Source organism: Corvus moneduloides, chromosome 3, assembly GCF_009650955.1.
Source record: "Corvus moneduloides isolate bCorMon1 chromosome 3, bCorMon1.pri, whole genome shotgun sequence".
Lineage (NCBI taxonomy): Eukaryota > Metazoa > Chordata > Aves > Passeriformes > Corvidae > Corvus > Corvus moneduloides.
Genome location: NC_045478.1, coordinates 112,291,258 through 112,305,280, shown reverse-complemented (window position 1 = coordinate 112,305,280; position 14,023 = coordinate 112,291,258). Strand labels below are relative to the sequence as shown.

The window sequence follows — 14,023 nt, the reverse complement described above, 5'->3', positions numbered from 1 at the left end:
GACCTTGTGTTCACCCTACAAAAGACCAAATCCACTGATAAATAAATGGGTAGATGAATGAATGAATGAATGAATAAATAAATAAATAAATAAACTGTGTGGGATCTCTAGTTTCCTCATGATGATCTCCCTCCTGCAGCAAGGACATCAGGTGGGGACACCACCATACCACTGTGCAGTGTTATCAGAGCAGTCATTTAGCCCAGATGCCCTCAAAAATGAACTGGAGTTTTGATTCCTTCAGTCTTTCTCCCCACTACACCTCAGCTCTGACTGCAGCCATTATTTGGGCCTGGGTTTGTTTTGGGGTTTTTTTTGCAGCCAGGACAGCACCTCAAGCAGCCTGTAAACACGCTCTGTTGCTCTAGTGCTTGGAAGAGCCTACAGTGTTCTTCAGACATGTTTTAATTTGAGGAAACTGTCCAAGATCCCACCTAGAGTCTCAAGGTCCTGCCTGGAGAAGGTTGGACTGGATAAACCAATTCTGTTTTACTGAATTGATCAGATAAGTCTGGATCTACCATGCTGCCAGGAGAGGAAAAAGCTGCCCTGCAATAAAACTGCATGCTTCACGTGGCTGGGCTGGATCTGCACAGGGGATGGTGGATTTTTAAAACAAGCTTTAGCTCAGTGCTACAAGGTAGAAAATGCAGCATTGCATAGGTCCTGTGGGGAATAGTTCTTTCTGTATTTGAGTCTTCCAGAAGAAGAGACGACCTTACAAGCAGATGTCCAGTTGTTGTCTCCTAGAGACTGCTAGGAGCCCTGCAGCAAGCTCATCAGGCACTCTCCTCTTTTGAACACTACTACCACACAGGAGAAGAGTGAAAAGCCACTAAAACCCTGCACCTAACCCAGGTGAAACAGTGAGGGGGTCTGTTTGGTCTGTTCTCTGGTCCTGAGACTAGGCATGAAATTAGCTACAGGATCAGATCAAGCTCATGTAATTAAATGCTCTACACAGGGTGGCTCCCACCACAAGGGCTTTTTAGAGACACCCTGTAGCCTTCTGCCACATTCTCAGGAAGGCCTTTGGAGCGGGGGTACCCGGTCCAGGCTAAGAGCATGCTGAAGACTGCTCAAACAGTTTGCCAGGATTGACCTTTGTGTTCCTGTGCTCAGGTTTGGGTGATGCTTTATTTACTAGCACAAACACAGCAACAGGCCACTTTCAGGAAAAAAATATTTATACTACTTAATTTGCAATTCCTCACTGCAAACTACAGGAACTGATGTGCAGTTGTTCAGTGTTCCCTAGTGTGCGTTGTCCTGACTGCAGTGCTTCCAGGGCCTCCCCTCATTCCTGAACCTAAGCCAGCTGCATCAGGCTGGTGTGAGCACTGCTGCTGGCACAGCATCCATGGACTGTTTTTAGGGTGGATGTCCTTAACCTCACATCTACCTGCAGAGAGATGCCAGGTGTCAACTCCTCTCGGGTGAGGACCTACAAATGGGGAGCCATCAACACCAAAGGGACCTCAGCCTTTGGAAGCAATGGCACTGAACACACCAGACAGGGCTACAGACCTGGATAAACTAGGCCATGGCTGACATGGAGTCTGCCAGAGAGAGATTAATTTGGAGATATCTGAGGCCCTCTCTGGCCTCCGAGGAGTAGGGCTCCAACACGAATGTTCATTCATAGCAACCCAGGACCGCACAGGACAGGATTCCCTGCCTGATCTCTGTGCTGACAAGAGTCATGGCGGATATCTGGTTTCTTGGCTCAGCAGGGGATGGAGGGGTGATGTGCATGAGCACTTCCTCCACTTTACAAGTACACCCTTGGCAGAGCTCCCACCAGGGCTGGGCAAGCTGGCCAGCTTCTAGTTTCATCCTGACCCTAACTACAGGCAGAGGAGAGAGTCAGCTACTGGGGTTAGGCAAGAGCCCTTCTTCACTACCACCTCCAGATACCCCAGCAACCCTTGCCTGACCCTTATCCTCCTGGCACAGAAAGGCTGAGACAAAAAAACTGGGGCTCAAAGCCCAGATCCTCAGAGTGTCAGATCTGTGTCAGATCACCACAATTTGAAGAAGAAGGAGAATGGCATTAGAAACGCTTTTCTAAATGCGAATGGTAGAAGGTGTGGTACATAATATAAAGCCTTGAAAGCAGCTCCAGCATCCAGCTTAACCCCACACACCTGTCCAGAGCTTTGATTTCTAATCCCAGGAGTAAAAAAACCCCATACAGGTAGCTGTGGTAATAGAAATAACTGCACATACCCCCACCACTTCCTAACATTAAATACAGGGGTAACTTACACTCTGGGAATGAAAACGTCTCAAAGAAAAAAATTATACTTTTCTATTAAACCAGATACATTCAGACCTTTCATCATGAAGCTTCTGATGATCTCTGACAAACATCTGAATAAGGTCTTTGTTTGCTTTTGGCTTTGTTTTTTAATCTCCCCAATTGTTTTCTGCAGTTCTCTGGAGCACAGAACCAGGGGCCAAATGCTGCTCTGTGCTCCAAAGCAGAGATTCCCACATCAGCTGAGGGGAGCTGCCAAGCAGGACAGGTCTGCAAGGTTATATTAATATGAGCTTTAAGTAAAAATCACATTTGGCAGTGATGTCCTGTTAATAACTACATCTCAGACAAACAAACAAATCTAAAAACAACACACACACAAAAAACCCCCATACCATAAAAATATACGCTCTATGCTCTTCCCCTGGCATCTAGCAAATGAGGCAACAACAACAACTCTGCTCGGAAAAGTTCCTCTACTGCCTGGCAGCAACATCATACGTATTTTTTGCTTTCTATGACTACTACAACTATGACATTATCCATGTTTTATTTTGCATATGTGATCTAGAGTTCACTTACTGTTAGATGCTGGAACAGCCATGCCCTCATGATATTTGTGGCTACTTTGGGAAAGATGCCACGCTTTTTATGTCGCTTTTTGTCCTTATCTGGATCATCATCATCACCTGTGCTGGGGGAAGCTACACTGTTGTCCAAGCCGTCACCTGTAAATATAGTGAATCAAATTTTGACTTATGCTACCTTTATATACTTCAGCCGAAGCCTGGCTTTGGGTATAAACTGCATGAATATTTAAATGAGGTATAAATTCTTTAACACTGTAATTCACCAGGGGTTGAGGGGATGGGGGAAGGGGGGGAGAGACATGGGGAGAGGGAGGGGCTCAGAAATGCGTTGGCCCCATTCTGGTTTTTCTTGAAGGACAGTGTGGCCATCTCTGACATTGTAACCCAGAAAAAAAAAGTGCTTACAAATTATAAAAAAATTTGCAAGCATCCAGCTTGCAAAGGTGGAAATGCTGGCTCTTCTTCACACTAGGTCACTTCCCAAAGATTCATCCCAATCAGCTACTTTGGCTGAGCTGACAATTAGGAAAATATCAGTGGTGTTCTGGGATGGGGATCGTGACGTGTGTGAAGCTGGGTGCCTCGTCCCACCCTGGGGTGTGAAAAATGGGGTGAATGCAGCTCTCTTGCAACATCATATTCTCGCAACAAATTCAGAAAAAAACCAGATGATTGAGGCATTGCTTATGTTAAGTCTTTTACAGATATTTGACTCCCCCTGATTCTTTGATGGGAGGTGGGTAGTTAACTGGCTCCCCTCTTCCCAGCCCCAGCCAAAAGAAATTCAGAGTGGGATAAGTAGGCACCAATTTGACATACACCATTAGGAATTAATACCCTGCTTTGTGCCAGTGTGCCATATATGTAATAGGTGTCTGCTTCTGTGAAACAAGCACTGATCCAGAATGAATTTCCTAATGCAGAGAAGGCCTCAGACAGTTCTCATCACATTAGCAACATGTCTACGGAAGGATGCCACTGTGTAGCAGCCAGCTTGGGTCTGGGCTGATGAGTTAGCAGCCAAAGGAAAACAAAAGTTGCAGTGCCTAGCAGTTTGCATGGAGTTTGTGTTGCAAACACTGAAAACAGTTTATAAACAAGCCCACAGAGCAAGTAAGTCTTTGCACTGACTGCATGTGGACTGAAAAACATATCCTGCCTTCCAAGGACACTGTATTTGTAGCAACATGGAGTTGTAATGTTATTAGGCAAGTGTTTTTTACACCCCCGGGCAAAAATGATGAAGAAAGTAATCTCAATTCAGCTGAATACAAACTATCTCCATTAGGGACAAAAATAAAATATATTTTAAAAAAGGGATGCAGACTGTCATAATTATGATTTGTTAAACAGCTTTCAGCACAAAAAAAAAGAGCTATTATTAGTGCTATATTCTTAGCATGTTACTGACCGTGGCAAATTTGTAATCGTCCTTATGACTTGGCCTGTGTCTTTAATGAAACTGTAACCTTGGATAGTTACAGACAAACACAAGATTTTTATGAAGAAATTAGATATCCAATGAATTCTTTGAAAGCCCAGTATGTAAAAAAGGGCTTTTATACAGAGAAGCAATTCACCATATAAAATAATAATTCATAAAAGAAACATGAGCAAAGGAAACAACTCAACAGCATTTAAAATTCCACGGGCTAATCTACTTTCTGTCTGCGAGAGGCAAACAAGGAAAAGAAAAGTATTACGCATTCATTGATTAAAAATGAAAAGCTTCTAACCTAATGACACTGCCTTTCACCACCTCCCTGCCATCGTCCACCCACCCTCTCCCCCCACCCCATTTTTTAAAAAATATACTCATTTCAAACCCCCTTCAGATTAATTTAGCAGGCATTGCTTCATGCCTGACGGGAGGAGGACTCATTGATAATTTATGGAAATATCTACTATAATCCAAGGGAGATGACTTTTTTTCCAGCTTTGTGCATCAATAGATAATCAAGGCCTTCAAGCAGCCTTAGCTTCCCATTACCTCGGGCAAGAGAATTCCTGAAAGCATGCCTCCAGGGCACCTGAATTATATCCTCCATTAGGGGAGGAAAAGCTTTCTGCATTCCACCTATAACACTCCCCAGAACCTTTCCTGTTTATTTCTGCTGTATGAAAGCAGAAGCATTAGGAACAGGATTTTTTAAGTGAAGACTTATGTAGATACAATGGAGAAACCTTTCAAGCGCAAGCCAGATCACCTCCTTCAATCCTGGGCAGTGACCTATCCCAAATAAAAGGTTTCTGTTACATCATTAGCTCAAGCCAAAAACAGCCTTGGCTTAATGCACAGTTTGTTCTTCCTACTGTTTTTAGGCAAATACTGCTACTTTACTCCCATCTGGGAGGGAAATTACACTGCTGGGCTGTAATCTAAGACAAGATTTTCATTGGAAGCAAATGCTTTCAATCCAGTGTAAATACTGGTGTATGTTCAGAAAAGCCTAAAACAATAAACCCTGGCCTCGACCGACACAAGTTAGAGAAAGTGAAAAGCAGGGAGAGGATAAGAAAGCGCCCGGCTATCCTCGGAGCAAATGCTTCAGTAGACTTCTGTAAATTGTTTAACCTCTTCCACTTTTTTAAATGGAAAATTGATCCCGTAAAGACTGAAACCACAGAGAGAAGTCTAAATGGTCAATTGTGGATTTTAGTATTTCCATCTACTTTGCAACTCGATACACTCACCTCTGTGAGGTCCCCAGAGATTCCCCCTTCCCTTTCTTTTTTTCCCCCCTCTTTTCCTCCTTTTAAAGATCACTAAACTTGAAGCACCACTGACCAGCCACACGGTAGCAGCTACGAACTGCATTTGTAAAATGTCGGTGGCAACTCTGTTCCTGAAGTTGACTTCTCCTGCCGCCAAATGAAGGCGAACTGAAAAGGTGGAAATAATCATAGAAATGATGCTAGTCCATAAACAAGCTTACAGCCTCATTAGTATAGCGGGAGGCTCCACTGGGTGATTTATGCTTGTTTTGCTGATGCCATGAGGAAATGCCATAGGGCAACTTTAGCCAGCTGCTAATGGTTTCTGACAGCTTCTTAGCAACTAGTGCAAGCAACGCCGTGGCGTTTGCTAGTGACAGAAACCGAAAATGTCATATTATCTGCCCATGTGTCACGAAGTCCGTGTGGCAATTAACTAGTAGGCCAGTGACTGGGGGGCCACAGGCTCTTCAGAATGGCCCATGGCTATTTGGGGTCAAAGCGAGCGCACTGTTCGCCTTTATGCTGCACATATGCATGGGTGTGTGCATGATCCCCATCATGCTCCCTCTGCCCCGCTCGCCGATCAGTTTGGTCCATGCAGATCCTTTGTCCATGGAGAAACTCCATCTCTCTTTCTCTTTAGGCATGGCATGACATTATCAGAGGAATTGCAAGTAATCTGTCTTGATATGATGGTTGGAAATGGCACTTTAATTGGCAATACCTGATTCCCTGGTTTTGAGTGCTGGATCCGAAGGTGCTAGCTGTTTTTCTACTCACTCGCAAATTAGTCTAAAAGGATTTAGGATCACTGAAGCAGACTCGTTGCCTGTCAAATTGCTGGGAGCACAGCAACTCCGCACAGCAACTAGACGCTATTTAAAAAAAAAACAAACGCGGAGCCTGTAAGGAGCAGGAGGAGAGCCCGGACTCCGCACGCCCGTTCCCTGGCGAGCAGAACCAGGTGCTATATGTCAAACTGTCAAACCTTTCAGCGTAGCCGTTTGCCCTTTCAAATAATATTTAAGAATTGTTTTTACACAATTTTTTATAGGCCATGGTCTAGTGAAAGAGGCCAACCAGCAAAGAAAGGAATTTGTACTACAATTCGTCCGTGGACGATTTCTTGCCAGACCTGGGCCAGTCCCCATGGAGCGAGGCAGGTGACCTGTGGCAGCTCCCTGGCTGTTGGGGAGCTCCGATTTCAAACGCCCTCAACTCCAGCATCCCAGAGTCGCCTATTTAAGCACACCCAGGCATTTAGGCTGTGCTATCTTGTTCCTTTCAAGAAAGGATAAAGCAGCATTTATCGTATTCAGCCCTGCTGAATGGCTCAGACTGGCCATGCCAGCAGGGGCTCCTCTCACTGCGTCCCCCTCTCCGCTGTCATCGCCTCTTACAACTTCCCTTCCCCTCCCACTCCCCCAAAAAATCAGAGGCAGAAGCAGCAAAGGGCAAGTGATTTTACAGCAGCCCGTCGAGTGGGTAATGCTCTCTTTGTCCCGGGTGATATGTTATAAACCTTTGTTGACAAAATAGGTGCTTCTGGAGAGCAACTTGGCACAGGCACTCGTCTTCAGCAGCCATGGTCGTGGCAGGAGTTTACTGGTGATTCAAAGTCTCCCTCACTCCCACACCAAACCAAAATTAAATGTCATCACCCTGCGACGCTGGAAAGTCTGGCAGTGTGGCACAGCTGGGCAACTTTCAGCCACTCCAGCTCCCAAATCCACTCTCACACCTCAACCATCGAGGCTGCCCAGATATGACATAAATATTCCCAATCCCAAGTCGTGGAGTTTTGTGAGAGGTTGGGAATTCAGATGTCCTAAAAACTCCGGCCCTTTGCTTGACTACAAAATCCATGCTTCTGCATTGAGCTCTTTAGATAAACATCCTCAAATGATTTTAAGTGGCCAGAAAACTCAGTATCAAAGTTCCAAATACAGCTTTACTAAAAGTACCTTTACCAGACGTAACAGGTTACTTCTCACTCCACGTAGCCCTGTCCTACTATCAAGTCTGCATCTGGAGTACAAGTATTTTTTTATATCAAAGAAAACCAGACTATTCTAAAAAGGCTGGTTCCCACACTTCTGGCAGGAGATCTGAGAGAGCTTTTGGGGTCTACTGTTCAATTTTCTGGGAGGGGGTAAGAGGAGCGCACCAGCTTTGCGGAGGTACACCAAACAGTATGATTAACGCTTCCAGCTTATACAGTCCAGTTCTAGATAGGCATCTAAATCCACTGCTTTAAGGAGTTCACAGGAGAAAATGTGAAAGATGTGCACCTAGAAGAAGCCCTAGGAAAGGCCTGGAGCAACTTTTAAGTGGACTGACTAAAAGCTCCTTGTGTTCAACTTATTTGTATGTGTCCAAATGTCTCCTGTTAAAAACAGTTTCTACCTCCTAGAAGAACTTCACAGTTTGCATTTACTTTTGTATTTCATGAGCTAATATAACTTAAATATACACTGTGTTTGGACAAAAACTGTTGACTTCTGTACTAGATTTATAATGTGTTCAGTGCTGTTAACGGAAACACCTAACATGATGGCCCAAAGTTCATGGTCTTATCAGTAGTGTCTTTTTTTTTTAATTCTATCATAATTTTTTTACAAGCATTTAGATACAAGTTCCTCAAATTCCTGCTTCTGCTACCATGAGAAATCCTAAACTGCCTAAGCCAAATATTTAACTGTTCACTGTCCATCCACAGCTCTGTTGGTTCCTTTCTCTTTTAACTACTCCAAGAACCAAAATATCTTTAGTAACCTTTCCAGGTAGCTGGAAAGGAAGATTCATTAGCTTTAAGCAACATAATATACTAGAGAATTTTTAAGTGGCAAAATTGTGTCATACGCCAATTTAGAGTAACTACTGTAATTTCCACAGCTTTACCTATGTTACCCCTTAGAGAAACAAAACTCCGGTTTGCTGGATACCCACATGTCCACCATAACGACTTTTTGTGGAACAAAGTCAGGCTTATGTGTGAAATTTCCCTGTAAGGTGCAAAATTATGAATTCTCAAAAAGCAGGTCCACAGATGCAACAAGCTTTTCTGTGAAGCAAGAGAGGGAATCTGCTACAATCTACTGTTCACAGGAAGTAGAACAAGGATCATCATTTCAGACCACCAGCTTTGAATGGTCTTGGGCAATCAAAGAATGTGGAAATTTCTTTATATGTATATGTTTTTCAATTTGTTTCTGACACAACCAGCTCCAACTTGGCCCAGGAATGTGGTGAGCAAAAGTCACACCCAAATGACTCTGACGTGAGTCAGTGCAGCTATTATTCGTGTCCACAAATACTGAAGGACAAGTTCACTACTCAGAAAGTATCATTCCTCCTTAGAGCAAGGTGGTTAAGGAGGCAAGCTGAGCAGCACAGGGGCTCAGTGCTCAGGTATGCCAGGAGAGAGCTGGAAGGCACTGACAGAGTCTGTGGGTGTGTGCCCAGCTGCTAAACCAAGCTGTACCTATCCATTGAGGAGAAATAGAAGTTTTAACATTAAAAGGCCATTCAGTTTGGAAGATTTCCCCAAAACACATTATTTTAAAATTTAAATACATATGCATCTATTGCATATGTAACATTAACCCAATGTTGGTGGCTCTCAATCTGCCAAAGCCTAAGTAAGGCATACAAACTGAGAATGGGACTACCAGCAAAAAGCTACTTCAGAAAACATAAAATAACCATGCAGTTTCTTCATCGGGAAAAGCATTTTCTATTATTTTGGATCCATGGTTAGTCAGATGTGAGGAAGCACCCACTCCTGGAGCTCCTGAGGTCAATGGCAATCATCTCTGTACACTGAATGGCCTACAGAACACCCCAAAAATAATTTACAATGATGATGTAGCTCTGCTTGCAAATTTGAAAAGCGGTGTTGATGAGGGACCTTTTTTTTTCATATTCCTTAAGGAGAAAGCCTTCTCAAATATACTTAATAAAAAGTTAATGAGAAACAACAAGGTTGAAAATGAGCATTAGCAAGGAACAAATACCACGTGTCTGGGTGCGCACACATCTCTTAAGGAGATGTAGTACATGTTTCATCCAAGGATTCAGACCACGACATAAACAGTAGGAAGTTGTCAGTCACAGATAGTATCCATATTTACAAGATACTAAAGGACACAGTTGCAAAAATATCCTACACAAATATTCATAGCTAGCATAACCTGGACAAGTATAAATTACACCCTGGCATTTCAGAAACTTTCCAAGTTTTTTCTTGAATCATTATACTTTTGCTCTTCAGAGACAGCAGCACCTTTTTCTAGTAACCCAACCGTCTTTTTTTGACTTCCAATTCCCTTTAGGCAAGCAACTAGAAAATCAGCTGTCTATGCAAAGAGTAGAAACAGCATTGATGAATAGTGGGGGAAAACCACCAGATTTTAATCATTTTCTTTTCTTTGGCAGCTTTTTATAGCTGAAATGAAGGAAACCTCTTCTCTTCCACCAGGTAGCACTTCTTAATGAGGTTCAGAAAACTACACTATTAGGGGTATGTTGTGCGATATTCCTGGCGCTGTGCATCGCTGAATGAAATACTAAAAAGAAAGCAGTTCATTGTACGGGAAGCAAACAACTTTCTGCTGCCAGCAACAAAAGTTTACTTTGTGCAGTTGGAGGCAAATACCCTACAGAAAAGTATCTGGTTAAACAGAAAAACATCCTGCTTTAACTAAGAATGGTAAAAAGCTTAAAAAGTTGTTGGGGTTTTTTTCCCCTAACCTAAAAGCCACCATGATGACTCTACAATTTCTTGTATTTCAGTCATCCTCTCTTTTGTTCAAATACAGGTCTTTTTTATGAAACCCACTCTCTCCAACCTCATCAGGAGAGCCAGTCCCACCAGTTGCATTCTCCATGGAACGTCAACTACATATGACTGAGACACAGGCAAGCCCACCACTGGATTCCATCAGACTTACTTCCTTGTAAAGCCGGAGCACAAGAAGCAGCAGGAGCACAGGACTGCTCTGCCATAGGGGAAATATGCCCAACTAATGCCCCAAATGGCCATGAGGTCAACTTCTGTAAATCTCTCTAGCTCCTTAACAACTGGCTCTATCTTTGTGTTTATCCATCTCCTAAGACACTTGACTCTTGGACTGAGCACAAGCAGCTCTAAGGGGCTCAAAGCAAAGATCAGAAGCATACTACATATAAACTAAGGGACGCATTATCTGTAGAAACAATTTATTATGTGGAGCATTTAAGTAGGCTTCCTTCCCTAAACATGGCTAAATTGTCTTGGGCCCTGCCTACATGCCTGCTCCAGAGGAGAAGATGCTGTAGATTTCCATTTTACAATAGAAAATATGTGCCAGAACCTTAACACTGTCCAAATAATTCAAAATGAGGTTATTCTATTGAAAATAGTTTAAAAAAAAAAAAAAAAAGAAAAAGTTGGGCAAGACAAACCAAAATACTTGGGATTGTTGAACCGAATGAAAGCATTTTACTTTGGGCCAATTCAAGACTAATCAGTGCTGGCCCAAGCTGCAGTTTGCACTGCAGGAACTATAGTTCAGATACTGTTTGCCCCAAATCCTCTTTTGCAGAGCTGGATCCCCTATGCCACCAGAGTTATCCAGCCATAATGAACAGGAGAGAGTTAGTCTAGCTGCAGCTCAGGCAAGTCAGGATTCATGACCTACCAAACCCACACGAGATATTTCCCACTGAAAGTTGCCATGTGGTTTGTGTCAAGTAAAAAAGTTCTTGTGGATACACAATGTATTTTCTTCTACTGCCATCCACTTCAAAGTAGCATCAAAGCCAAAAAATTTTCCCTGTCCCTAGTCCATCAGCTACATCATCTGACAATAAAAATCGAGACACGAATGAAAGAAAACTAACACTGAACTTCACTTTTCATGCCATGGCTGCATCACATACTCTATTTCCCCACATACAGTGACATATATCATCACTTTGCAACTGCAAAAGGCACATCTAAAAGCAATGAGAATAAAATGCCCCCATCTCATCTACCTCTTCTCTTTTGACAGTGACAACATCCTCACTGCCACTGTTAAAAACCAACCATCATGTCATACAGCCTTATAAAGATCCATCACAGCCACTGAACCTCCCTGACTGGGCAGCTTGTGAAAAAACATCTGGCTTTAAACTCATGACACAAATTCATTATTTCCTCTTACTTAAAGCAAGAGGAAGATAATTTTGATTTGCTACCGAGTATTAATCCAAAAACCTTTGTGAAGCAACCTGGTAATTCCCACCGCATGACCCCTACGGAAAGGAGCGCAGAGAAGAGGGTTGGCCATGGCCACCCAGAAGAACCACTTGACAAACTGTCTTTGAGGTCCACCTGCCTGCTGGCCTAAACTACTGGGCAGAGAGGCTCAGAACGTGAGGGACTTGCTAATCTTGCAGTGCCTGGGCTTCATATGAACAAGGCAAGAGTTGGATCCAAAACAATTATACTCCTGTTTTCTAAGGAAGTATAAGAAACATTCGCAATCATAAACTGAATGGATGGCATTCGGACAACACCATGAATTTCCTCCCCTCATCCTGTCCTAGCACTGTCTGGGACACTCAGAAGCAGCCTGCTTTGCTCCCCAAAGACAAAACCTTATGTTACCATGCATGTAATCAACTCAGGAAAAACACCTGAAATATAAAATATGCATTCCTCTGTCAGACCTTTCAAGGGAAGGGCGTACACAGAATTAATGTTTTTCCCACTGCTCCTTGCTATCCAGCATCCTAACTCCACTGCCCTTGCTCCTCCAGCAAAAGGTGGTTGCTCTAGAGTATCTGTGACAAGAGTGGGAGGCTGCTCCTCAGGAAGGGGGTGAGGAGCCAAAAGGAATAAATTTCACAGAGCCAAGCTCACATAAAATTTTCTTCCACTCAACTGTTCCTCTCCCAGCACAAAAGGCAAATCTGCTCTGATGAGGTGGCACTTCAGAAAGGCATAACAGGAAAAAACAATCCTAAAGCCGGGCTTTAGAGTGAAGGCACGGTGACTTTGGTTCTGATGGCCAGTAAACAGGCACACTGCTGCCACTCACACAGCTCCTGCTGCTCTCTGCTCTGCCCAGATTCTGTGGCTCTACAGGATGAGAGGGATCAAGCAATGACCACCATGCTTGATGGTCATTTACTCTTCTGCTGCTGCAAATACTTTCCCCCCAAATATTCCTTAGGTATGGGGAGGTGGGGTGGCACTGAGGGACAGGGTCAGGGTACAACCTCTGTGCATCCAGGTGGCTGGTGCAAACCCAGCCCCAACAGCAAAGCCTGAAAATTCAGAGGGCTCGGAGAGCCCTTCAGAGAAATAACAGTGATGGGGAGGTGGTCTTGACCCTGCTCCTTGTGGTTGGCCACTGGCCACCAGGCTCACATCCTGAGGTGCCCTGATGGTCCCTGCCTAGGGCCATGCAGGCAGCGACAGTCCTTTCAGGCCCTTTAGTCCTAGTACGTCGGCGCGTCCCCTGAGGCTCCAAATTAATGTATTCATGCTACTGCTATGTTTTTGGCTTCCTACGACTTTCTATCACAGCTTCTGGTGTTTTGATGTTTGATTTACAGTGCAGTTACAGTTTAAGGTGTGGGTTTTTTCCAAATTAAAACAAACAAAAAACAAAACCAAATGCAAATCATCCAGGAACAAACAGATGTCAGAGTCCAAAACACACAATGAAGGTGAAAGAAAAGTCAAATCAATGCTGGACACTTAAAAACTTCCCCTGAATATCACCTACAGGTGCATATTCACCTTATTTTTACCTCTTTCATCTTCCATCAATACATATTCCTAGCTATTACCTGCCTAGAATTACCTCGAATAGGCAAACTGATAGGAGGAAAGGGACAAATTTCGGTGCACTCCAGAATCTGATTATTATTTATGTCACTACATCTCATGGCATCAAAGTTTCAACTGCGAGAGAGATGAAGGATGGGAAGGAGTTAACTCAGCCATTTCCAGCTCATCTCTCTTTGACTCTGTAAGAGTGTTTAACCAAAATCCCACAGAAATCTCAAAGCAAAGCTGGGTCATAGCAAAAAGCCATCCATGTCTTAAGAAAAAAATAAATAAAATGTATACATCCTTCAAAAAGCAAGCCAAAATTACTTCTGGTTTCTTTTTCTACTCACAGCATTTGTCATTATCACTAAGAGCAACAGCAGTAGAAATGCGTAGAAAGCAAAAACTGACTTCTTTCAGTAATTTGATGTATTTTAAATGACATGAACGAGTAACCAAGGAAGCTAAAGAAAACCTCAGGTTCTAGCAGGCTGGAACCACAGGCACCAGCTTCCCCACGGCAGGTATACACCACCAGGAAGAATAATCTCGCTTTTCTGATGAAACAACCGCATCCTATGAAACAACCGCATCCTCGTTGAAAGGGCTGAGGACTTTGCCTCACCCCTTCCACCCACCAGTGATGGA

At 43.5% G+C, this 14,023-nt stretch overlaps 1 protein-coding gene across 5 annotated transcripts in view; it reads right to left on the bottom strand.

Annotated features, from left to right (window-relative positions):
• Window positions 1-14,023, bottom strand: part of MEIS1 (Meis homeobox 1) — a 107,998-nt gene that overhangs the window by 48,630 nt on the left and 45,345 nt on the right. For all 5 annotated transcript variants that reach the window (XM_032103573.1, XM_032103574.1, XM_032103577.1 and 2 more), the window contains exon 8: window positions 2,843-2,988. In XM_032103573.1, the coding sequence (XP_031959464.1) occupies window positions 2,843-2,988 (146 nt within the window). The remainder of the gene's footprint in view (window positions 1-2,842; window positions 2,989-14,023) is intronic.